This window comes from Furipterus horrens, unplaced genomic scaffold, assembly GCF_987537825.1.
Source record: "Furipterus horrens unplaced genomic scaffold, mFurHor1.1.pri manual_scaffold_11, whole genome shotgun sequence".
NCBI classification, from domain to species: Eukaryota; Metazoa; Chordata; class Mammalia; order Chiroptera; family Furipteridae; genus Furipterus; species Furipterus horrens.
In genome coordinates this window covers 61,347,312-61,371,860 of record NW_028327181.1, presented here as the reverse complement: position 1 = coordinate 61,371,860, position 24,549 = coordinate 61,347,312, and the positions used below count along the sequence as shown (strand labels likewise).

At 55.5% G+C, this 24,549-nt stretch overlaps 1 protein-coding gene across 1 annotated transcript in view; it reads right to left on the bottom strand.

Annotated features, from left to right (window-relative positions):
• MYO18A (myosin XVIIIA) overlaps positions 1-24,549 on the bottom strand; it is a 92,870-nt gene that overhangs the window by 38,278 nt on the left and 30,043 nt on the right. The window contains exons 3-16 of the mRNA XM_090257655.1: positions 9,908-9,943; positions 7,758-7,845; positions 7,444-7,550; positions 7,151-7,327; positions 6,596-6,809; positions 6,311-6,453; positions 5,673-5,773; positions 4,836-4,899; positions 4,492-4,636; positions 4,147-4,167; positions 2,142-2,318; positions 1,834-1,924; positions 1,370-1,562; positions 487-573 (exon numbers count right to left, since the gene is read on the bottom strand). Coding sequence (XP_090113781.1) covers positions 487-573; positions 1,370-1,562; positions 1,834-1,924; positions 2,142-2,318; positions 4,147-4,167; positions 4,492-4,636; positions 4,836-4,899; positions 5,673-5,773; positions 6,311-6,453; positions 6,596-6,809; positions 7,151-7,327; positions 7,444-7,550; positions 7,758-7,845; positions 9,908-9,943 — 1,644 coding nt within the window. The remainder of the gene's footprint in view (positions 1-486; positions 574-1,369; positions 1,563-1,833; positions 1,925-2,141; positions 2,319-4,146; positions 4,168-4,491; positions 4,637-4,835; positions 4,900-5,672; positions 5,774-6,310; positions 6,454-6,595; positions 6,810-7,150; positions 7,328-7,443; positions 7,551-7,757; positions 7,846-9,907; positions 9,944-24,549) is intronic.

The window sequence follows — 24,549 nt, the reverse complement described above, 5'->3', positions numbered from 1 at the left end:
GAGCTGGGCACTGTTTCTTTGTTTGGATACAATGCTACCTCCTTACTCCACTCTGCCAGCCTTCATCAGTCCTCTTCTTGGGGAGAATGGGAGGGAATGACTATGTTGTCTGGGTCCAGCCAGGCCCTCGCCACCTAGAAGAAGACAGCAGGGCTCCTGGCAGACGCACCTGAGGCTCAGCCAGTCACAGGACAGGGCCTAAGCCCCAGCTGGTAAGAGAGAAGGTACACCTTCCTGTCTGGCTCAGACACCCAGGGGCCAAGGCTCTCCATTGTACCAGCGCAGAAGAAAGTGCTACCTTCCTGGCCCAAATGACTGAGGGGCTGAGGGGCAGGGTCCAGAGCTCTAAAGTGCTTGTGCCTGGGCCTGATTGCTGGGTCCCCGCTCAGCCCCCAGTGGCACCACTGGCAGCAGCTAGGGTGGGTTCCACTGAGAGAGGAAAGGGAAGGGGAGAGGAGGCCAGCTGGGCCTCACTGGCATGCCTACCAGGGACTGATGGGAGGCCTGGTCCACAACAGCAACAGAATCATCCGTGGCTGGCTCCAAGTCGTCAAATGCCAGCTCAATGTTCTCCTAGGAAGGAAGGCAGAGTGGCAGTGAGCACAGGGCCATGTGTGGGGCTGCTCTATGAGCAGACGAGGAGGGGACACTGGAGTCCGCAAGTCTGACTTCCCGTCCTATGCAGGAGCGCCCCTCCGGCACCCCATGTGACAAATGCTCACCACGTCCCAAGGCTCCTCTGTACCAAAATTCTTCTAACCTCCTTTTATACTGAGCTAAGTCACATATTTCTGTTATTCACATCCATTGATTAGGCTATGTGGAGTAAGCCGTTCAATTTCATACACATCCTTGAAACACTTGAAGACAATGTCATTTTCCTCCTCAATCTTCTCTCATCCCTGATGAATAACCTCCCAGGATCAATATCTCTCAATTCCACATGAGGCAGGATTTCCAGATCTCATTCTATCCAGGACAACCTTTTATGAAGGGGCCCCAGATAATCAATCATCATCTTAACAGATCAGGAGACAGGGAGACAGGGAAAGCCAGGCCAACACGTGGAGGTGGAAACTGCACAGTGGCAATCACAGGACTTAGGTGGCACCTTAAAGGTGGGCAAGGAAGTGCTCCCAGGGACCCTGAATGCATCTTTGGCTTCTTGGAGAGCAAACTCTCCACAAGGTAAGAATACCCTGGGCAGGAAAAGACACCTAGTCCAGAAAGCACAGGCAGAGAGAAATGACCAGAAAGTAAAAGCCAGGAAGGAGCAGCCATCAGGGAAGGTGCCTTTCCTGAGGTGGCCAAGGTCAGAGGGTGAGTCTTGGAGGGAGGAGTGGGCAGGCAGAGGCCAGGCAGGTGGTACCTCCTTGTATCTTTCCAGCTCCTGCACACAGGTGCGCTCGTGGAAGAGCCTCTGCAGCCGGTCCTGGGCATAGTTGTGGCACAGCTCCTCAAAGGAGGCCCCACGGGCCGACCCGCCCAGCTCGGGGTTCTGGAAGCCCGGAGTATCCACAATCATCATAGAGCAGAGTGAGTGCTGGCTGGACTTGAGCGCCCTTCACAGGGAGAGCCTGGGTCAGAGCTGGCTAGGGCAGTACCACTGGACAGGCCCCACTGGTCTGCCCCCAGTGCCCAGGCAGCCCAGCCCTGCCCCAAGCCATGCTCTTGCCCAGGACCCTGGTGGGGAGGCTGTGGCCTGCAAGGACAGTGAGCCCCCTGCTGGTGGAAGATGGCTCTGCCTCAGCAATCACACAGGCACAGAGGCGTCAAGTCTTTTGTCAAGGTAGGAAGCCAAAGAGCTCCCGGGCCCTCCTGTTCGGTACTCACCTGTTCACCAGAGAGACAAGAAGGGTGAAGAGCTCGCTGTAAAGGCCAGATGCCATGCCCTCTAAGCACTCCAGTGCACTCAGTTTGGGGCCTGTGGGGCAAGAGGGTCAGCTCTATCTCCTGCTCCCTGGGATCCCCACCTGGGTATGTTCCCTGCCTACCCAAGGCCAAATCAGCGGGGGAATTGGGGCTTCCTTCCTCCCTGATGGAGGCTCTGTTCGCCCCAGCAGTCTCCCCACAGCAGAGACAGTGGTGAGCCCTGGATGAGGCTTCCCAATCACATTCACCAGCCAAGGGGCTCAGGGTACCTGTACCATCTCCCAGGCCGCTCTCCTCAGGGCCCTGGCGGAAAGAGGTGGAGCGCTGCATGGTGCCACCCTTGTGCTGGTGCTTGAAGATGGACGAGGAGAGCTCCTCCAGGCTGCAGCCCAAAAGGTACGCAGCCTTCTGGGCCCACTCGTGGCGGGCAAACTGCTTGCGCCCAGCTATGGGGTAGAAAAAACAATCTGGTATCTTGGGTCTTCAACCTTAGGCCATTTGATAACCACTGTGCCTTCCGGCTCCCTGTTCCCATAGGACTGGGGAGCAGGTATCTTCCAGAGGCAAAACCAGGCCTGATGACACCAGAGGACCTCAGGCAAAACAAGGACAGTCAGCAGCTGTCAGCTTCCTGTGTTCCTTGGGGGTGGAAAGAACGAACAGGTCCTAAAAGAGGAGGTAACAACACACTGCTGCCACCAGAGGGCACCCTGTCAGCTTCAAACATCCTTTTAAGGGGCTCGGCTGGGTGGGGGCGTGCCAACTTGGGGAAATACAGTCAGAGGGTGAGCCAGCCCACCGGCTCACCCATGATGAACACTGAGATGCACCTGTGCCTTGTATGTGGGGGGCATATCAGGAGAGTACAGTGCTTTCCCCTCCCATGAATACATTAGGACCCTCCCTTTACCTCCAGGCATCTGCCAGCGGAGGCTACTAACACCCACCCATGACCCAACAATGAGAATATGAAAATGCCTCAGAGGAAAGGGAACAGCCCACGCAGACAGAAGTGCCTCAGCCAACATGTGTCTAATCACGGCAATTAGGGAAAGCTAACAAGAAACAAGGTTTTACCTTCCGTAGCTTCTGTAAGGCAAAGGACCAGCATGCAGCATGCAAAGAAAAACAGCGTGTTAGCAAACAGTCATCAACTGAGCCCGCCAGGCCCACGGGAAGGGACTGCGGAGGGTGGGAGTTTGTGAGGGTGGAAAACTCAACCACATTCAGACTCCAGAACACACACACACACACACACACACACACACACTCACAACCTCAAAAAAGGATGTTTATGAATGTAATCACACTGACACACACACACACACAGACCTCCACAGACACTCTAACACACACACATGGACATGCACACACCCTGGAAAATACTGGAAGCTCTGAAGGGGCAACAGGCCCAGAGCTCTCCACCTGCAGTCAGCACTGAGTAGGGTTATAGGAAACCTGGGCTTGTCACCTCTTCAGAATGAAAGAACTTCCTTAAGACACAGCCAGACACCCACCCGCCTACACGGTCTGGAGAACTTCTTTAACTCAGAGCCTGCTTCCTTTTTGGTAGGGATGCCACCTGCTGGGATCATAGGAACCTAATACCCAAGCACCTGTTCCTCCATGTACCCACCCACCTACCAACCAGTGCTTCTCAACTCCTCCTGAGCACCCTGGGGCCCTTCACATCCAGAAGGAAGATGAAGCCAAAGCCCCAGGTGCTGTTCAGAGGCAGCACCCCTTTCTCTAAACTGGAGGAGAAAGAGGTACTCACAGCACACGCCCACCAATGTAATCTCAGAGGAAGGCAGCAGAGCTCTTCCAAGCCAAAGCAAGCTCTAGTCATTCAGCGCAAGTGCCGAAGCTGCAGCCCACTTGTTACCACGGTGCATGCTGCCCCCTAGTGGCTTCCACCCTGACATGCAAGAGGAAGACACCTGCTACCAAACCAGTGGAGAGAAGGGTAGACTCAGGGAAAACTGGCCTTAGGAAGCCCCAGGAAGCAAGCCCACCCTACCCCACCTAAGTCCCACGGAGGGCATTGTGAGAGGTTCCAGGATCTGAATGCAAAACAGATAGAAGCAGCTATTTGGGGGACTCCAAGAAACCCCACAGCCAGCAGGTGCCCTCTCCACCCTCAACCATGGAGTTTCTCCCAGGCCAGGCCCCTCCATTACAACAGAAAGCCCAGCCCCCAGAGAGAGCCCAGGGCAAGCACCAGGACAGGGCCAAGAGACCCCTACACCCCAGGGAGGGGCCAAGGTCAGTTACCCGCTTGCTCCTCTAGGGCCTCTGTCAGGAAGGGAACAAGAAGGAGAGTTATTCCAGGGGGATGGTCTGAGTTGGGGCCTCTCTTTCCCCTCTGCCTCCAAGCCCCCAACGCCCTGCTTTTGCAGTGCTCCTGGTCACTGCCATCTAAATCCAGGCCTCAGGCCATGATTGGCAGAGATGCTTTTCCGGGTTTTGGGAGCCTTCTGCTCTGACATGGGGGCTGGGAGGAGGCACAGTGAAAGGGGGTGTCTGATAACAGACGAGACTGTGCTGGGTGAGGACAAACTGGGAGGGGGAAGGTCTCCTGGGCGACAGGCCAGGCTGTTGGGACCCAGTGCAGGTTACCTTTGGTGGCTCCTGCAGCCCCCAGGTGGTAGATGGCAGCCAGGATGAGCCAGCAGGCTTTCTGTTCATCAGGGGAGATGCCCAGCACCTTCATGGCCGTCTGTAGCTTACTGAACTGCTGCGCTGCCTTTTGCTTCTCCTCAGGCTACAGGGACAGATGAGCACGCTGGCACCGGATCTCAGCACACCCCCATGCTGCCGGTCCCTTGGGGCAGGCAGAGCTAGGGTAGAGCCGTTCAGCTGGAACTGGGCTTCCGCTATTCCCACAGGGCGCTCCAGGCCATTTGAGGCTTCTTTCACCCTTAAGGCCCAGGGTTGTCAACCCAGGCCCATAGGCCCCTCACCTTGGCCAGTGGCACAATCCCAAACACATTGTTCTCTGCCAAGTGGTTCAAGTGGAGCTCTGTCCTAGGGGTACAAATGAGGCATCAGCATAGTGCTTGGTCCCTATGCCAAGGCCATCTCCCTATCAGGGTCGAGATGGACAAATAGCTTCCAGACTCTTGAGTTCTGTTGGCTACTGGCTTTCTTAATTGGTCTGGATGCCTGGGAAGAGCACAGCCTCCCTAGGACAGGTCACTAGAGATGCCCTGGTGAGAGTGTCGAGCCAGACCCTGGAAGGGAACAGGAAACCTGCCTCAAGGGTGAGTCCAGCCAGGACAGAGACTGTGCCCTCAGTTACAAGAAAAGCTAAAGAGGATCATGCCCAAGGGCTGCGCACTCAGCCTCATCATTTACCTTCTGTTTTCAGTGAACACAGACAGCAACTCTGAAGGTCTAAAGGGACAAGCCTGGCAGAGGAGCCAACATGGGGCCATGGAGGCCCAGATTAGATGGAGGGCCTTTGGCCCCAGTGTGGACCAGCTTGGCCCCATACTAGCTGTGTGACTGCAGGCAGGTCCCTGACCACATGCATCTCGGTGCACTTTCCTCTCTAGAACTGGGGTCGTAGCTAGGCACTGGGAACACTGACGGGTTCATTGTGCCCTCACACCTGACCAGACTCCGGTGCAGAGCCTGGACTCATTCACCTTGCCATCCTCAGGGCCTAGCTCAGAACCTAACACGCAGCAGGAGTGCAGTGAGCAAATGGTATGGGATGCAATCAGGTGGCAAGGTCCAGGAACTTTCCAGGGGCTGGAGTCCAAACCACCCTCCCTGTTCCCTCTGTCCCATCTCACCTGAGGGTGCCATCCCCACAGGCCAGCAGGTAGTAGAAGACATTGAAGGTGGCCTCACTGGCCGGGCGTCGAGCCACACGCAGCTTCTCCAGAAGCATCGTCTGTGGCACATGAAGGGTATAGGCATAGGAGGGCAGTGCCAGGAAAAGCTTCTCCCACACCAGAACCAGCCCACGGGAACGAGCAGCTGCTTGTTCTTCTCCATGTGCTCAGCCAGAGGCCAGATCACCTCTGGGCAAACCCAGGCAGAAATCAGAGCCAGGAGGAAGAAGAGAGGCCCAGCTCTTGGAGGGACACTACCATTCCACCTAGTCCCTAGGCACAGCCTTCATGGGCAGCTGGACCCTTTGTGGTGAGAGGTTTCATTTAGCAAGGAAGGGAGTCAGCCTTGGCCGGGCCTTACGTTACTGACCAGCGGGCTTCCCTAGGTGAAATCTGCCTGAAAGAAGCCCGTGAGCACAGGGCCAGGGCTTGAGCAGGTTGGGCAGGAAGCTGAGCCGTGCCTGCCCAGGGCAGGAGGCACAGGGAACAGTCCCGCCAGTGCAAGGGCCCATTTAGTTGGGGCAGAATTCCAGGAAAATGAGGCATAGGGCATGAATCAGGTGGTTAATCTTCTACTTCCCTGAGTGTCCCCTCACCTGAATGGAGGCTGAGGCCACCTGGCCAGCTTGGTCAAAGTCCAGGGAGAGGATCTGGGAGAAGCGGGTGGCATTGCTGTTCATGATGGTGGGGCTGTTCCCAAAGGCTTCCAGGAGGGTGTATACAGCTTGCCACTTCTCCACTGTGGAAGACAGGCCCAGGGGCCATCAGGAAAGCCGGGGGCACAGAGAGGCCAGGGAGAAAAACGCTTGTAGCCAGGAGGGGCCTCCATCCCACCCTCTCTCCCAAGTGCATTCTCAGTCTCTCAGTTGTCCCTGCCTCACCAGAAAACACCTTGTTCCCACTGCTGCCTGCGATGGTGGTCAGGTATTGCACCAGGTGCTGGCAGCTGGTGGTCTTGCCACTGCCACTACTGCCCAGGAGAATGATGGATTGGTCTTGACGGCTCATCAGCATTGCCCTGTATGCAGTCTGGGCCACGGCATAGATGTGGGGTGCCATATCCTCCCGACGACACCCCTTGAACATGTGCATCACCTTGGGCAGGAGAGGGATGGGGAGAATGAATAGGCGCTCAGCGGGTTCCACTCAGACACCCCTTACCCCAAGATCACATTCTTTCTGGACCTTCCACTCCAGCACAGCACAGGGACTCTGAGGCTAAGGCCATGAATGGAAATGCAGATACTAGCTAAGTTCTGGCATCTGATGGAGGTTGGGGAAGGGCTTTCTGTCCTTACCCCTTGAAATGACTCCTCTTCCCAAGGTCAGCTGTGAGAGTGGGCAGGAGCCCATGGGATGTCAAGGGGAAGGGGCAGAGCCAGAAAAAGTGGGGTAGGTAGTGAGTGGGCATCATGGTAGCTCAGAAGGCATCGTACCTTCTCGGAGTACACGGCGGGGGCCCCGCGGGGGCTGAGGACGAGCAGGCTGGGGCCAGCGTACGTGTGCAGCAGGCTGGCCCCATAGCGCTGGCGCAGTGTGTGCAGGACGCTGGACTCGTTGAGGTACACCAGTGAGGCCAGGTCTTCCAGGCGGTCGCAGGAAGGAGCATTAGCCTGTGCGACAGGGCAGGCAGGAGGGCACTGAAGAAGCAGAACCTGTCTGCACTGGCAGCGGATAGGCCTGCCCTGGTCCAACCACCTCCTGTGCCCTCCTCCAGCCTCCTGCCAACCTTCTCAACATCATCCTCGTCCACATCCAAGATGGCTCCATCATTGTCTAGCTTCACGCGCACCTTCCCCTCTGGCAAGCTGAGCTCCTGGGATTTGAGCTGACTGGCTGCAGAGTGGGGCAGACAGTCAGACATGGGCCTGGGGGGGGGGGGCGCTTCGCTACCCTCTTTAGGCCCTTTATGGTCCTGCCTCCTCCCCAGTGTATCACCAGCCTCTTCTTGCTCACCACCTGGTCCTCACCAGACGCAGAAGGCACCCCAGCCCTGAAACCCAAGAGGCCCAGGCATTCGCCCCTGGGCTTCCCCAGACTCACCCAGTGAGAAGCCATCCTTATGGACCAGCCACACCTTCTCTGTCTCATGCCAGGCTTCCTCAGCTGCAATCTGCTCTTCTGTCTTCACCTATCAGAGGGAGGGGAAGAGTCAATAGTGAGACCCTGTTCTGGAAAACAGAGACAAGGACAAGAGGGAGGAGATACTGAGGGGAAGGGCTTCCAGATGAGCCACTGGGTGAGGGGGACAGTTGGGCGGCAGATACAGAACAGGGACATCAGAGGTGTCAGAGGAAAAAGGTGGGGAAGCCAGGAGGGAATGGTGGTCCTGAGGAGCCCTGTGGACAGGACACAGAACTAGTGACCGTGCTAGCCTGGAGGGTCTGGCAGGACAGCGGCCCAGGAGAAAGCAGACCCCGGGAAGCAGGTCAGCAGATTCTACCTTCAGCCGCCCTTTCCCCCACCGCCCTGTGAAGCCTGCAGGACTCGTATCCTAAGTCCACACCCCTCACCCTGGGCCACAGCTACTGGGACCTTACAGGCCCAGCTTCTCCCTCATCCTGACAGGCTCTCCTTCACCGAGCTGGGGAAGGGCATTGTCTCAAGACTCGAGGAGATTGTCTACTGAGGACCATGCAGTGCACAATGGGAAGCGGGGCTTGAGTCCTCACATCGGTCAGGCCTTCCCCCCAGAGGATGCCCCACTGGGCAGGGGTGGTGCCCAGATGCACATTCTAGCCTCGCTGCTCCTACTCCATGCTGCCTCAGATGGCGACAGGTACATGAACCTATGTGAACATGCTAAGGCCATACAAGGGCATGACCAGAGATGTGAGGGGGGGTAGGGAGTGGCAGCACTGCTCTATCAAACACAGGAAGAAACTTGCATGCCACCCAGATGGGCACCAGAATGGGTACAGAGGGGGCTGGGAGCCCCTGGAGGCCCCAAGTGGCCACCAGTCAGAAAGAAGCATTTGCAGACACTGTCAGGATATGAAGCTGGCACTCCATGAGAAGAAGGTGTGCCAGGGTAGCTGGGTAAGGAGATAGGTCCCTCAGGGTCCTTTTGCTGTGTGTGTGGGCGAGAGGGCAACAGCCCGTGCAGTGGCCCTGCCGGGGGGATGGTCACTCCCCATAGCATGGAACAGCCAGCAGGCTGGCCCTTCACCCCCACTGTCTGAGGGCCCCCAGCTAGAGTCCTGAGGCTGGAGGCATATATACTGGTGAGGGATCAAGAAGGACAAGAAAAAGTAGCGAGAGGAAGCATTTTCTTGGTCATATTTCTTAGAGCTGAAAGAAAGAGATCTGGGCTGTACTCGCAGGGTGTGTTCCAGCTTCAGAGACCTCCCTGCCTCGCTGACTGCCCTTTCCAGCTGCTGAGTGGGAGGCTGGACTCCACCAGAGGTCCCCAGACTCTGGTAGTCAAGACCAGAGAAGTTATCCTCCAATTAGGAGGATTGCTATGTGGTGTCGATATTTTTAATTGTTAGGTGAAGACATAAAAACAAAAAAACAAAAAAAAACCCCAAAACCTGGTTCGTTATGTTTGAAGAAATGTAACTTTATAAAACAAAATTATGTTGTTGGGATTTTTTTTTAAATCACAGGTATTTAAAAAAGGTGAAACCTTTGTCTTGAATGGGCACATTCTATGGGTCAGGAGTTTGAAGACTGATGCATAAGGTGACATCAAAGAGTCACCGCCTATCACTAACTCCTTCAGAGCTAGTCCAAAGGTGGGTTTCCACAGTGGCCAGCAGGTGGGGACAGAGAGTGCCTCATCTTCAGGCTTGGCATGGGGGCGGCTGGGGGCTGGAGGTGGTGGTAGGGATTCAGCCTTTTCAGCTTTCTCTACCCCGAGTGAGCAGAATTGAAACACCTTGAAACCAAAACTCGGGTCAGGCCCATGGGCTCCAGTGGCTAAGAACCATGTGCCACAGAGGCCAAACTTGAGTGGTGACACTCAGTCTAGACACTCCCCAAGGGCCGGACAGAGAGCTGCCCCATCTCAGACTCCAAGCACTGCCTCCCGGGAGGATCCTGCCAGACAACAGGTGGGGATCAGAAGGGGAAAGAGGCCTTACACTCCAGCACGAGGCCCGAGCACAGACGCCAGCCCAGGTACAGACCAGGGGTGGCAGGTGGTCACCGGAGGAAGCGGAGGGCTCCTGAGGGGGGCAGGAACACTCTACCTGGCTGTGGGCAGGAGACGCGTCCTCAGGGTCCAGCTACCAGCAGCAAGCAAAGAAGAGAGAAGAGGGGTGAAGACAAGCAGACCATTGGCACATCCCCTCCAGCAAGTACCCTGCACCAAGTGGGCGGGTACTCTCAGGCTGCCCCAGGTGTGGGGTGTAGGTGGGAGTCGCTTAGCACCAGGAGAGGGCCTCCCGGCCTGGGCAGGTGAACTGAGCCCAGTCAAGGATAGGCCAGACCAGGAAGGAGAGGCCCAGCTTGGTGAAGACACTTGTTACCATCAGACTTCTCAGAGAAGACGCTCTGCTAAGTCATTCCTGTGGCCTGGGCAGGAGTGCACCACCTGGCCATGGTCTCTCCTAGGCTGGCCACCTAGTTCATTCTGAGCTATGTTTTACTCTGGGTGCCGCCAGGCCAGGCCACCTCACCACATCCAGGGCCTTTTCCATCTGAGCTCCCCTGTAGTTACCAGACCCAGGACAGGGCTGTCCCTGGCCTCCAAACACACACCAAGGATGCCACTCCCCTTGCCAAAGGCTGCCTTGCAGAGATATCGTCCCCGCACCTATCCTACAACAAGACCACTGGCAGCCCCAAGTCTAGGACCCCTTCTGCACCCCCACTGCACCACTCCCTGGTGTCCGCACAAGCCATAGTGAGGCATCACTCCATCTGGGTCCATGTGCCAACAGCCCAAGTATCAAGGCACCTTGACCTCTCTGCCTCTGTCTGGTCACTTAAAGGCCTTTCTGGAGAGGAAGGGGAGTCAGGCCTTGGACCTTGCCTGTTAGAAACAGACACGGAGTTAACAGACCCACCTGGGTCTGGAGAGCCAGGCCATCAAAAAACGGGAGTGTCAGCACCCTGCCTGGACACCCACCAGACCTTGGCACCAAGACATGTCCCTTCTCTCCTTTCCTGAAGGGGGAAGACCATAGTGAGGGTCCCCAGGATGCCACGGAGCCCTCTTCCACAGGCAGGTGCTCCTGTACACACAGACACACACAGTCTGGGCGCCAGCCTCAGGGAAGAGGCGCAGCAGGGAAGGCAAGCACACACGAGAGGTGGCATTACAGAAGCTGTGAAGATCCTCTCAAGCCGCTGGTGGGCCTCCTCTGCGGGGCTCAGCCGGACCTCGGGGGCAGCTCCTGTCTAGAGGTTAAACCACTATTAGTCCTGGCCCGGGTAGTGGTGGGGACACAGCATGCCAAGCTTCTAGCCCAGAAAGCCACTAGGCCCCAGTGGGTAAGTGAAGTAGGGTCAGGAAGGCAAGCCAGGCACCAATGTGAGTTTTAAACTATCAGATAAGAAAAAAAGACGCGAGGAGCCTGAGAGTTATGAGGTTATTTCTCAGTGTCTTAACCACTTCAGCAACAGGATGGCCCCGCTCTTCCACACATCCTCTGGCCCCTGCCCTCAGCCCAGGGCACAGGTGGCTGAACTCCAAGCAGAGCTCTCCTCAGCCCCCAACTGAGAGGTGGAGGGACAGGGAGCCAGAGGGAGGGCAGGCGCCCCCGGAACAGGCACATGATGCTCTCGGCTCCTGAGGGGTTTTCGCAGGGACTGATGGTTTGCCTCATGCCCGCCCATCAAGCCAAAATGCCCCTGCAAGTTCCTGTGTACTGGGAGGTCACATCCCTGATTCAGAGTGGCCGGGGGAGTGAGGGGAGCACTGCACCCTGCTCCTCTCCAGGTTCTTCAAAACCCAGGAAGAATAGAATGGGAGCAAGTTGGGTTCTGGCGCCTAAGGAATCCCAGGGGCTGGACACAGGACAGGCCTTTAGGCTGTGCCCTGCCCTTCATGCCCTGCCCCTCCCCTTCCAGCCAGGAGCAAGCAAAAATCCAGAGGAGCCCTGGTGAAACTTGACACCCCTCTCTCCACAAACACATAACCCAGGCCTCAGAGAAGGGTCTAAGGTCTGAAAGCTTATAGAGAACTGTTCCCAACCCAAGGACTAGCCAAGCAGGCAGCACCTTCTAAGGGAAAGGGCTGGACTGATGTCCTTGTCCCTCCCCTCTGCCGCAGCTTCCTGTCTTATCCAGAGGGCACTCTGTGGACAGACAGGGCCCCAGATCCAAAGGGGGCCCACTGTGACCATGAACCACCAGGCACAGGGCTCTGCTAGAGTCCTGCTGCCAGAGGGGACTGCTGGCCAGGCCTGAAAGTAGTGATGGCAATGCTGGTGTTAATAACCACTGTTATTAGCATCACTATCAATACTGCCATTTATTGGTGGAGCACCTTCCATGCCAGGGACTGGGCTGGGAACATTCATTACCAGAATCATTTCTAACCTTCACAGCAACCCTTCAGAGCAATTCCAAAATCCAAAAAGCCCCCCAAACAAAAGATTCTTCTTAACTATTTTGGTGGCAAAACCTGACTGCTTATATTCTATCCGTCTGCAGTGTAAGCATTCATAGGTTTTGCTGTGGAAGTAGTAATGTATTTGGTTACAGGTTGCTGCTCATTATGTACACTATATGATATTCTAAAACATAAAAATCACTAATTTCCAAAATACTTCTGGCCCCAAGGGCTTCAGAGGAAGACCTGAAGATCTGTGTTATCCCCATCTGGCAGATGAAGGCTCAGACATGGGACCTTGCTGAGATACACAGGGGGTGAGCGGCTGAGGTGCTGAACGCAAGCAGGCCACCCCACTTCAGTTCTGTCTCCCCACCCTGGCACTGATCTGCTAAGACTCTGGATCTTGAGTTGGGGTCTGGAGCCTCCAGCTGCCCCATGGAGCTGAGGACCAGGCCCTGACCCCCACAGAACAGCGGCACGCTGGCTAGCAGGTCCCACTGCAGAGCCTGGGCTGCCACAGGGTCAGGCACTCAGCTGGGGAAAATCATGCGACCCTGCATCAGCAATGACCCGGGCCTAGCCTCTCAGTCATGCGGGGCTTGTGCAGGAGCCTTGGGGAAGCCAGCTGTGAGGGTGCCTGGACATCAAGCAAGGATGGTGAGGGGCACGGGAGATTAGTGACACACGCGGGTACCTCCTGCTGCACGTCAGGGGCTGGTGACTTGGACTGCTGCAATCCAGTGAGGTTCGCCTTCGGGCTAGCGGAGCCTGGGCCGGCCAGCTCTTCTGGTGGGGCCGGGGAGCACTGCTTCTCTGGGGTTCCAGGCTTGGCTGGGGAGTCCACCACCTCCGGGGTGCCTGGTTTCCCCGAGGAGCCTGGCTCCTGGCTGGAGGGCTTCTGCCCCTTCCCAGGAGGCTGCCTGCTGCGGGGCTTGGGGTCCTTGCCCCGGCCCCGAGACATCAGGCTCCGCAGGCCCAAGGATAGCTCATCCTTGGCTGCCTCCTTCTTTGCTTCAGGCTTAGGCAGAGCAGGGGGAGGTGGAGGTGGTGGGGGTGGCGGCTTGGGACCAGGAGCTGCCTTTTCTACCCTCTTGCTGCGAGCTGGGTGCTCAGGGGATTTGACCCCTCTACTCGGAGGTTCCCTGGCACTCCCAGTCTCCTCACCAGGCAGCACCTTGCTGACCACCTTCCTCACTGCATTTGCCACCTTTTTCCGGGACAGGCCCGGGGCCTCCTCACTTGGACCTTCCGCTGAGGTAGCTCCCAGGCCGTTCATGGCGGGTGTGGGCACAGGGCTCTTGGTTCTCTCGGAAGTCTCTGTGGGTACAGAGCTGGTAGGAGGCTGAGGACTTTTAGGTGGGCCACTGCCGTCCTGTGAGCTGCCCTTTAGCTACAGTCACACAGATACAGGTAGACATTAGCATCAGCCCCTGTGTCCCTGCCCACCCCATGGCGAGGAAGTGAGAGGTGTGGCCTCACGCTGAGTCTCCATTCATGTACCAATAATGCGGAGCTCCGAGAGGCTTTCCATCTCCCAGATAGGCCAACTGCATCTAGGAGTGTGGTGTCCCTCTCCCACAGAGCACAAGCAGGTACTGCTATCACCTGCCATCTATCCCCTGGCTTAGCATGGAGCTGTGAGGTGCTGGCACAGACTGCCCGGAGGCCCATGAGGGGCCCATAGTTACTGGCTTGCTGTCAGGGCAGCAACCAAGCCTCAATCCAGGGAAGCCCTCGCCCTCACAGCCCAAACACAGCAGGGATGAAGCACGGGGAGGCCAACCAACCAATTCCTAGGCCTCACTCTGGCCTGCCTGCCTTTGTGGTCCCTCCATCACCCTGTTTTCTGGGCAGTCAGACCCAGAGTCTGCTCATCCTGATGAAAACAATGGCCAGGAACCAACTCCTGGCTCCTCCTGCTCCCTACCTGCTCCTCTGGTCTGTTGCCACTGTCTCCTCACCACCCACTGTCTCCCCTTCACCCACATTCTCAAGGGCTGCAGAAACCCAGTGCTGGCCCAGGAAGCTTCCACCTCAGCCTGCTTTCTGTCAGTCTCTGTAGTTTTCCTCCTGCAAACCTCTCAAGAGCTGGAGACTTCCTGGCTCCCAGAGTGTATGTGTGGAATATGGGAGGAAGAGAAGGCAACTATGGCCCATGAAGGGTTAAGTACTCAAGCTAAATGGCTCCACTCTGCCCTAGAGCTGAGGCCCTGGCTCAGGCAGCCTCTCAGGCACCCAGGAACTCAATGGGGTATGCTGGCACACTCCACCTGGTGCACCTACCCTTCCCCCAACACCGGAGGGAGCTGTCTGTGGACCCAAGGGACCGCCACTGGGAAGGCCAGGCTGGCTAATGGCAGGGCAGTTTCCCACAATGCTAGCCACATTGTCTACGGGGAGCAACCTAGGGGCTCCTTGCTGATCAGGAAAAGCGCTGCCATTAATGACCTGTGCTTGAGCCCTTGTTCCTCAAAACAATGACCTTGGTTCTAGGGTACACTTGGGCACTGGGCTCCATCAGGGGCTGGCTGCCATCTCTGCTTGGATATAGGAAGGTGCTCACAGAGTGGGCAGACCTCTGCCTGCTATGTGGAGAGGCCGCCCATGTCCTGATCAGAGCTGAGCCAAGCGGCCTCAAGCCAGGCCTCAGCTGCACTGTGGCCCTGCTGCAGGGGTGGGGAGGGAAAGGCTTGAAGGTACTCATCCTCAACCTCTTGGGCCAAGAGTGCTCGATGGCATGCCAGAGCACTGCGGAGCTGGCTGGTGGCCCGAGCTGCTGGGTCCTACTCCCCTCCCCTCCCTTTCTGGCTTTCCTCCCACCCTCTCTAATTACAGCCGATGATGACAATGACAATGACAATGATGATGATAGTAACTGCTAACAGTTATACAGTGCTGATTATATGCTAGGCGGTCTTCTAAGCACCTTACATGTAATTTTCACAAAAAATCGGGCACATTCCGAGACCCCTTCTGCCCACATCTTAAACATATCCCTTTGCAGTCACAGGCTGGCCTTGCAGGATTGTCTGCAGATTAGGTAGAAGCCACAACGCCTGGCTAATCGAATCTCCGCCCAAGGAGGTGGGGGAGCCGGGACAGGCACCATCTGTGGCCGTGGAGCACGGATCTGTTTTGTGGTCCAGTTCTGCTCCAGAGCTCTGGTACTGCCACCCCTGTGCTGACAGCAGCCCTCTGCCAGCCACACATCTCTAGAACTAGCTCTTCTGGAACTCTCTTCTCTTGCCTTAAAAGAGTCCAGCTTTATTCAGTCTATCTGAAGGCAAATGACTGGGGTAGGGGGTGGCGAGGGGCACTGGGCCACTGGAGCCTGCCTCCAGAGCATCCACACCATGCAGCCGACGGGATCTTGGGAAGGGACAGCAGCAGCTGCAGTGACATTCCCCCCTGCCCTTGTCTGGTGCCACCCTTCGTGATGAGGAGTCCCAACAGCTGCTCATTTGGTGCTCTCGACCTAAGAGTTTGCCCACTTAAGACCCTCCAGGCCCAAACATTCAGGAAACCATAACTAAAGGTAGGAATTCAAGGGGGGTAGGGGAACTTGGGGGAGGTCTTCAGGGCACTGAGGGTCTCCTTGGCATTCCCATCTACACCTGCCCAAGGTTAGCTTCCCACAGGCTGCACTTTCTGCCCCTTCCCTGGTATTCCATCCAGCCACCCACATAGCAAGGGGCACCCCACCACGCCTGCCTGCTCCATGGAGCTGCCTCCCAGGCTAGGCTGTGGTGGGCACACCCACACACAGTGGTCTTGGAAAAGCACTTACAGCCCCTTCCTCCTTGCCAGGAGGGCCAGGCTTCAGCAGAGTTTTGTCCTCCTCTTTCACCTGAGGGAGCAGACAGAGAAGTCATTGGCATGTCAGGGTTGGGGGACCCAACGCTAAAAGCACAGAAGGAAGGCTTTCCACAGCCAGGTGAGATGGGGCTACAGATCTGGGCAACAGATATACTGGGATCAGAACTTTCTGGTGACAACTTCAAGAATGAAGAGTCTCTGTGGAGGCCAAAGGCAAGGGCATCTGCCCTCAGAGACCAGCCACGTGGCTCACTGGGACTATCTAAAGAGGTCCACCCATGAAAGCGGCATCATGGCCTTGGTTACAGGGTGGATAGAAAGATGCAGCTAATTCAACTCAGGCTAAACTATAAGAGTCATTCCAGCTCAGACGAGAAGTGGTCTGAACAGGAGCCCCCTGATCTGGTGGCTGAGGAGAGGGAATCCCCCTAGTGTGGGGGCCTGCAGGGGCCTGCAGGACTCAGCGTAGGTGAACAGATGCCTCCACCAGGCTGGTTCTGGCTTCTTCCTGGCTCCACACGATTTCCCTCAGCTCAGAGCCCGACTGCCTCAACCAGATAGCTGAGCTCTGGCTGGAGGCAGAAAGTAGGGCAGAGGCAGGGAGTCAGGAGGCCACATTATCTTCCCAACCTCAGATCCGCAAAACTGCCAACCATGCAGCTGAGGGAGGGAACCCCAAGGCCAGGGGTGGGGTGTGGAGGCAGGAAAGATGCCTGAGCTCTGGCTGCTCTGGGCAGGGATTTGTGCTCAGCCCAGGAGCTAGCCGGCCAAGTCAGAGGAGAGGAGCAGTCAGGGGCCAATGGCAGATGCCATAATGATCCGGAAAAAAGGACAGACAATATGGACGCTCTGGAGGTTCTTTCAGTTCAGAAGCTGGCTCAGAACATACCCAGAGGGGCCTGTCCTCCAGTCTGGGGGCACCTTCTCCCCTGCCCCTCACTTGTATCTCTCCGTCTACCAGCTCAGGCAGTCCTAGTGGATTTCATTTCTTGTCTTTACTCAGTCACTTTGAACTACAGAAAAAGACACTCTACTTCAGCATGCCTTTCTCTCCCAGCTCAATGTGGTAAGAAGGAGTCCTTGATTCCTAAAGGAAAAGATCCTCAGAAACTCTTCCAGGACCATGTTAATTATCCATCTGGGGGGACTCTCTGTTGTAACCGGCTTCCATGGTGAATTTGGGACTCTCATTAGCAGTGTCTGGGGCACTGACCAGCACAATGGCTAAGGAGCTTTTAATGCCACATCTTCCCTACAGAACTATTTTCAGTGGGCTCAAGCTTCAAAGTTAGTCCATATTGCCACAGACGGTATTTCTGGGATTGGAGCAGAGAAAGGGAAGGGAGGGGCTGGTGGAGAGAGAATGAAGAGGAGTGGCAGAATTTAGGTCTGTACCTGTTGCCCCTCACTGATGCCCACCCCTCACCCCACCCCCACCCGCAGAGACCACACCATGCACTAGCTCTGGGGCACACAGGTTAGAGGTGGGCCACACAGGTTAGAGGGGCGGCAAGTGCTCACGTACCACCCGGACACACTCATTACTGCACGCAGTGCTGTTAGCTCAGGCACAGGATGGCCCAGATTCCAAGTCCACTCCATATCCTTCGCCAGCTCCAAATCTGTCCTCCTCCCTCCAGTGGCTCGAGCTTGGGACCCCAAGCATCTTACCCAAGTGGTGAGGTATTAAGGAAACAATGGCTGTTCCCCAAATGTTTGGGACACTAGACCCAGCTCTGAGTTCAGCTCCGGATTTAGCCTGAGGCTGACTCACTATCCCCTCCCCCACCCAAAGGGCTCTGTTGTAGGTCACTGCCCAGCTGGGGACTGTGCACAGCGCAAAGGCACGCCCAGGTCTGCAGCCTGAATCACCCTCTGGACCCAGGCGACCAGAAGGCCTGGCTCCTTTTCCTCCTACCCTTCACAGTCTCCAGACTTGGGGAGACCCAGTTCCGAGGCCTCAGAGCCAAAGCCATTCCCAGCTGCCCCCCACAGCTGCCCACATTCCCAGGGGTGAGTCAGAGCGGCAGGGGGCATGGGAAGGGTGTGGAAGGGTTAACATGGAGGGGCACCAGTGGGACAAAACACAGCTCAGCTTACAGGTGGAGCTCAGGGGAGGAGCATGACTCAGTGCAGGAGCCCATCCAGACAGAGTAGTGAGTCCACAGGCCCCCAGGTTATTCTTCCCCAACCCTCAAATATGCACACATGCCCCCCAGTCCATCTCGGGTTTCCAAAGCCCTCTCTCACAAGCCAGCCTCCTGCCTGCATACACCATGCCAAGCACATAGGAAAAGCATACAGGTTTTGAAATCCAACTTTCCTTTTGCTCCCAGAAGGCAAACCTTGATGAAAAGGCCATGGTGCCGAAAGGAGCCTGCACCCTGGATCAAAGAAGAAATGGGGTGGGCAGGGTCTCTCAGGGACTCTGAGTCTTCCTAAAGGCCAGGATCTGCCAGGACAAACACTGTGGGCAACAGGGGGGAAAAAGGGTGGAGCAGAGGGGGACAGATTAAAAAGGGTCAGGGAAGGGGTAAGGAACAAAATATTAGAGGAAAGAGAAGGCAAAGTGGGATACAGAATGTAGAATTTCCTGCGCTTAGAGGCTGTGTGCCCTTAAATAAGCCACTTCACCTCTCTGAGCCTCTCTGTAGAAGCAGGGCATGCACTAGTTTAAATAGCGGCTGAAGTCCTTTCTAGGTCTGGCACCCTAGGAGCCTGGGTGGGGAGCGGCACTCTAGCCCTTAATTCAGCGAAGCAAAGTTGTGGGCCTGTGACCTGGGAGGGGATTAAGGAAGCCGCTCTAGGACTCTGGCAACTTTGCCTTTTACCTGCAACACACCATTACGTCCCAGGCGCAAGAGGCCTGTTGAACTTAAAGCCACCCCATTTGTGGGTTAGAAACTGGAGCTGGTCAGCTTGAAAACCAACAGGCAGAATCTGCCTCAGCCCAAGGAGAGACTTCATCCAAAGAAACCACTGAATTCAGAGGTGTTTAAGAACTGGTTCCTATTTCTGCTTGTAAGGAAGTAACAGCAAAAAATTAAATAATTTTTTTGTTTTCAATGAGTTAGTTTTAATTTGCCTTGTTGACTTTTCTATTTTATTATCCAGTTCCTATGCTAGAGACTTTAAGTTTGTTTAATTAATTTGGTCTTTGACCTCTTGCTCTGGTTTTCCTTTAGGTCCAAGAAGGAGCCCATCCGCCCCAGGCTGTAAGAACACCAGGCCATTCACACCAGGGCCTATTCCTTTGCATCAGCTGTTCCTTAGGAACATCTCTCTGAATACAAATGTGGGGTTCTTCACAAAGAAAGTCCTCTCTGTGGCTTTTGTTCTGCATTGCCTGGATATTTCTTTCTTCCTTATCGCTGGATTTTAACTAAGATTTGCTTAGGATCAAGAATAACCTGTCTTTATCCAACATAGAACTGGTAAGGAGCTCAGCCCCAAAGATGGTGGCAATGTCTCTGCCACAGTCACCTGCAGAGCTGGGAGCTGATGGCTCTGTGGAGCAAGGGCCCTTGGGAGCCACGGCCTCCCTTTCTGACCAGTTCCCTCTCTAGAGAGTTCAGCCATTTCCAACATTAATTACTGAACATGGAACACCCACAGTGAGATGGGTCCTGTCACTGTATTTAACATAAGAGTATATTTTCCAATCTAAATCTTACAACAGCCTCATGACATGAGAAGTATTATTACTCCCATTTTACTGATGAGGAAGAAGACTCAGAGAGATTAAGTCACAAAGCTGATACGTGACAGAGCTGGGATTTGACCCCAAGTCGCTCTTATTGCAAAGCCTGTGTTGCTCCCATCAAGGCCTGCCTTTTCTGCTGTGTTAGGCAGGGTCAGAGGGGCTGAGTCATCCTTAGTAGCCAACTCTGGCTAATATTCTGCCTCAGCATTAAGGTTCAGGAGGTCTGCATCAAGCCAAAGTATAAGGGAGAGGTGTTTGCTAGGGTCCAATGTGCCCAAACCGAGTTCTGGACTTGCGAAGGGAGACCCCACCACGATCCCACCACTTGCTAAGGCCTGTGACCCCCATCCTCTCTTGAGAAAGGGAAGAGAAACCAGTGCTCAATGGATGCTTACCATGAGCCAGGCATAGCGGTAAGCACTTTATACTGTCTCCATTTAATCCTCACAACAACCCACCACCCAGATAAGGGAACTGAGAGGCTGAGTGCCTTGCTGAGGGCCCCAAAGCTGCTGTGTTGGCAGCACTGTGACTCACAACCAGGGTGGACCTTGGGGAGCTGTTCGCGTGTCCACAATGTTCCCTGGAGTCTGCTTTCCTCACGGGCAGCACTCTCTTTTACCCCTCCTACTGTGGGCACTCAATAAATGCGTGCTGCACAAGAGGGCTGCAGCAGGGTTCCTAGGAACCATGGAGAGTAACATGTGCCCATCCCAGTTCCCAGGGATGTGGGAAAAACCAGGGAGGTATGATCTCTAAACTTAGCAACAACAGACAGATGATAACACTCAGTGCCATGGAGTTGAGGGGAAGGCTTAGTAGCTCGTTGGGAGCCACAGCAGCTACACAACTCATCATCTCCTGGCCTGGTCAGCCCGTCTTCGAGAATGTGTACACAACAAGATGACTTAAAGAAAGGAAGAGAAAGGAAAAAGCCTACAAACCCATGCAAAGACTTGTAAAGATGCACTCTGTATAACAGCCCCAAACCGAAAGCAACCCAAATGCCCAGAATAAGGAAGGGTTAAGTAAACTGTGGTACTTTGGTACAATGTACTGTTATGTTGCCATTTAAACTAACAAATATGTGGACAATGTAACCATATGGACCACCTCACCTAAAATAACAATTAAAAAAAAACTAGAATCTAAATAAAACAGTGATCATAATAATCTTGTTAACTGTGTGACTTAGACAGAATAGAGACACTTGGTATTTATTTTATCTATTTGTTTACTTACTGTTTATTTCTATCGTAAAGATGACTAAATAGTCAATAAAGGAGATAATAACTAAAAGCATCTGCTCTCAAAGAGGAGAAAATCTCAGAAAGATACTGAGGGACCCACCTCCGCTCAGCCCCAGAAGGCTTCCCACACTCTGGGGGTTGGATCAGGCTGGGTCAGGCTGGGTTTACCCTCTGCAAGGCCAGCAAGGACCATCTGCCCTTAGCTTACAATCCTCTGAGCCCTTCACAGGAGGGTCTGGAGGCACAAATACCCCTAGGAGAATCATTCTGCCCAACAGATACCCCTTCAGCATGGAATGTCCAGCCTGGACAAATGCATTGAGGCCCAAGGGCCCAAGCCCAATGCCCACACTCTGCGAGCCCCCAAGGGCAGCAGGTGCCCAGAGAGAGTGCCTAGAGGAAGAGAACTTGGCACCTCTTCCCTCTGCCACTCACACACACTCTGGGCTTCTCATTTTGGGAAGAAAGAGGCATGGCATCCTCCTCTCTCTCCTCTGCCGTTCTGAGGTGCAGAACGTAGGTCCCAAGTGACCTTCTCTCTGCCAGTCCCAGCCTAGCACCAACTTATGTAAGGATTGGGGCCAGGGGAGGAGGAAGGTGTAGGGAAGAAATGGCAATAAGATAGTAATAACAGTTGCCCTGCACTGAGCATGTACTAAGTGCCAGGCACTGTGCTGAACACTTTACATGCATCATCTCATTTGATCTCCACAGCATCCCTCTGAAGTCGATCCTGCTATAATTCCTACTTTACAAATGAGCAAAAGGGGGCCCGGCAATGACTTGCCCAAGGCCTCCTAGCAGCAAGTGGCACATTAGGACTCACGCCCAGGTCTGCCCTCCTGCAAGAACTTCCAGGGCTCACTTTAAGGAATGGAAGCAAGCCCTGCCTCCACCTCCCAGGTTCACCTGCACAGTTGTCCCTCCATGACATCACCTGCCAGAGCAACATCTGGCGTAGAACACAGGGTTTCCATGGATGACCTGTTCCTCCACCCATGACCCAAATAAACTTCACACAGAGCTGCTTGAGAGAAATGGGGGCTCTGTGGGAGTGGCCTGAAGGCCACGCTGCCAGGCAGAGGAAGAGGGCAAAGACTTGGTAGGGACACCCTGGTCCCTTTAGTCCAGCCTCCAGTGAGAGCCCTCCCCACCTCAGGGCGGAACAGAAAGCAGTCCAGCGCCTGCAGTCACTGCCCAGCAGGCCTGGAGGAAGCAGGTGCACCGGAATGGCTTCCTGCTACCACTGCAGTTGAAGAGGGCCCAGGTTTCCTCTAACGGCCAGACCTGCTGGAGGCCTCCTGTCCCTGGGGACACTCACTGCCCCTCTGCAGGGCACTTTGCCATTTGCCTGGCCATCATCGTGCATGCCCCCCAAATCTGTGACCTGGTGCTGGTGGCCCAGGGTGAGTGGGAGGGGGAGTCAGCTAGACCAGGAAGCACCCACCTCTCAGGGTGAGGAGTCTCTCTGGCCCCACCCCCCGCCTGCCCACATACCTCCACCCTGGTGCCAGTTTTGTGGCTGGGGCGGGGCAGCCCTTGGGCACAGAGAGATACAAATGCTCACGGGCACATCTCGGGCTCCTGATACACCTCCACACCAGGCCAGCCCACACGCTCTGCCAACTGCTGACACAACTGAAAACCTTACCCTTGGTGGCGTGGGGAGAATGGGACAGACGGGGAGGAAGCAATGCCTTTCCTCACTTGCTTTTTAAAGGAACTTACTCCTCTGGAGTAACCTCTGCTGAAAAAGTGACCTACAGACAATCGGGTATCCCCAAGATGCCATCTGTGCCCCTTCCAAGTGTTTGAGCCACACAAATGGAGGAGGAAGTGCTGAGTCCACTCGTGGGGGCAGTGGAAGAAGAGGTCCCCAACAGCTCCAAGAATCATCCCTCTCAAGCCTCTCTCTCTTGTCTACCAGAGGAAGAGGGGGTGGAAGGCTGTTCTGGCAACACAAAGCAGGGGACAAGACTTCTGAAGACCTGGGAGGGACTAGGGTTCCGGATTCTGGAACATAATAGTGTTGTGAGGAATGAAGGCCTCAAGCACTAGTGGTTTGTGGGGAAGGCGTGTCACAACCTGTGGGGAAGCTGATGCAGTCCCAGGACACTGAGGTTGAGAATCCCATGCCCCCTCTGAAGTCCTTAGTCAGCCCCAGGAGGCCTGGGCTGGGTACTTCCCTCCCCACCAAGAGGCTCAGAGAGGAGACCCAAGGCTGCCCCTCCCCTCCCTCCTCACCTCCTTCAGCCACATGTAGGGAAATAACAAACAGGCCCCTCCTTTCCTAAATGAGGAAGCAGCATTAGGAGCCTGGGACATTTCCGGGGTGGGGGGTCAGAGGGACACTCACCCGCATGGCCTGGCCTGGAGCAGCCCAGAGCAAGGAGTCTTCTCTGATGCTGCTCGGTTAGCAGCTCAAAATAGCACAGGCTGCAGCCCCGCCCCTGTTCCCCTCCCTCTCCCCAGGCCCCTCCCACCCAGAGCTGCCCAGCCTGGGCGGGCCAGAGCCAGTGGGAGAGCGCCAGTGGCCGGGAGGACTGCGGGTACCAGCTATGCCGCCTGGAGGAAGAGGGTGATGACAGCGTGTGTGGAAGGGAAGGGGGAGGCTCTCAGAGTAAAGGCATGGGGGTGGGGGTGGGGGACGGACAGGCAGTGTTGGAGGGTCAGGGGCAAGGGACAGGGGCAGTAGGACTTTCCTAGTGACACACACCCGAGCCTCCGGACAGCTGAGCTGATAGGGCCCCTAAAAATAGCAGAGGAATTTGAGACTTGCAGCCCCCGGCCCCACGGGCCAGGATCAAGACAAGCACATGCACATTCACGCACACATGCACACACACGCACATTCACGCACACACTCACACACATGCACACACTCACACTCACTCACACCCAGCACACATGAACACTCAATCACAGCACAGTGTTCTTGAGAACGCACAAATCATAAGCTCACCCCAGCCACCTCATCCCTGCTGCAGCGGCCAAGACAACCTTGAACGTCACTTCTAAAACAACACACAGGGCCCACTGCACACTGTGCCTGAACAGCAGCCGCACAGTTGGCCTGTAAGGTGTGGCAGGAGCGGAGACCTGCACTGACAGTCTGAGGCCCGCTGTTGCTGCCTCGCTGAAACACACCGGAGACATGCACGGAATCAATTGCTCTCTGTGCATGCACCCTTCTCCCCACACAGCCAGAGACTGCGCAGGCACAGAGGAGGGTGGGGTAGGTGGGGTGTGGTGGGTGGGCCTTGGCTTTGAGGACAGAGGAAATGGTGGGTGGCTGGCCAATGAGCAAGGGCTGCCAGGGAAAGGCCAGGGCTCCTCATCAAGAGGAACCGTAGCCCAGCTCTCCAGTTAGCACCACATGATGCCCAGACCTGGGCTGGGGACACCAGAGGGGCCAGAATGGGAGCTGGGAGCAGGTGGAAAGGAGCCAGAAGGCAGGTCTTTTGATGCTGTCTCAGAAGCTGTCAGCGCTGCAGAAAAAAGGAAACAGTCACAGCCTCCTTCTTCCTCTGAAGGAAAAAAAAGGTTGGGGTGGGAGGGGTG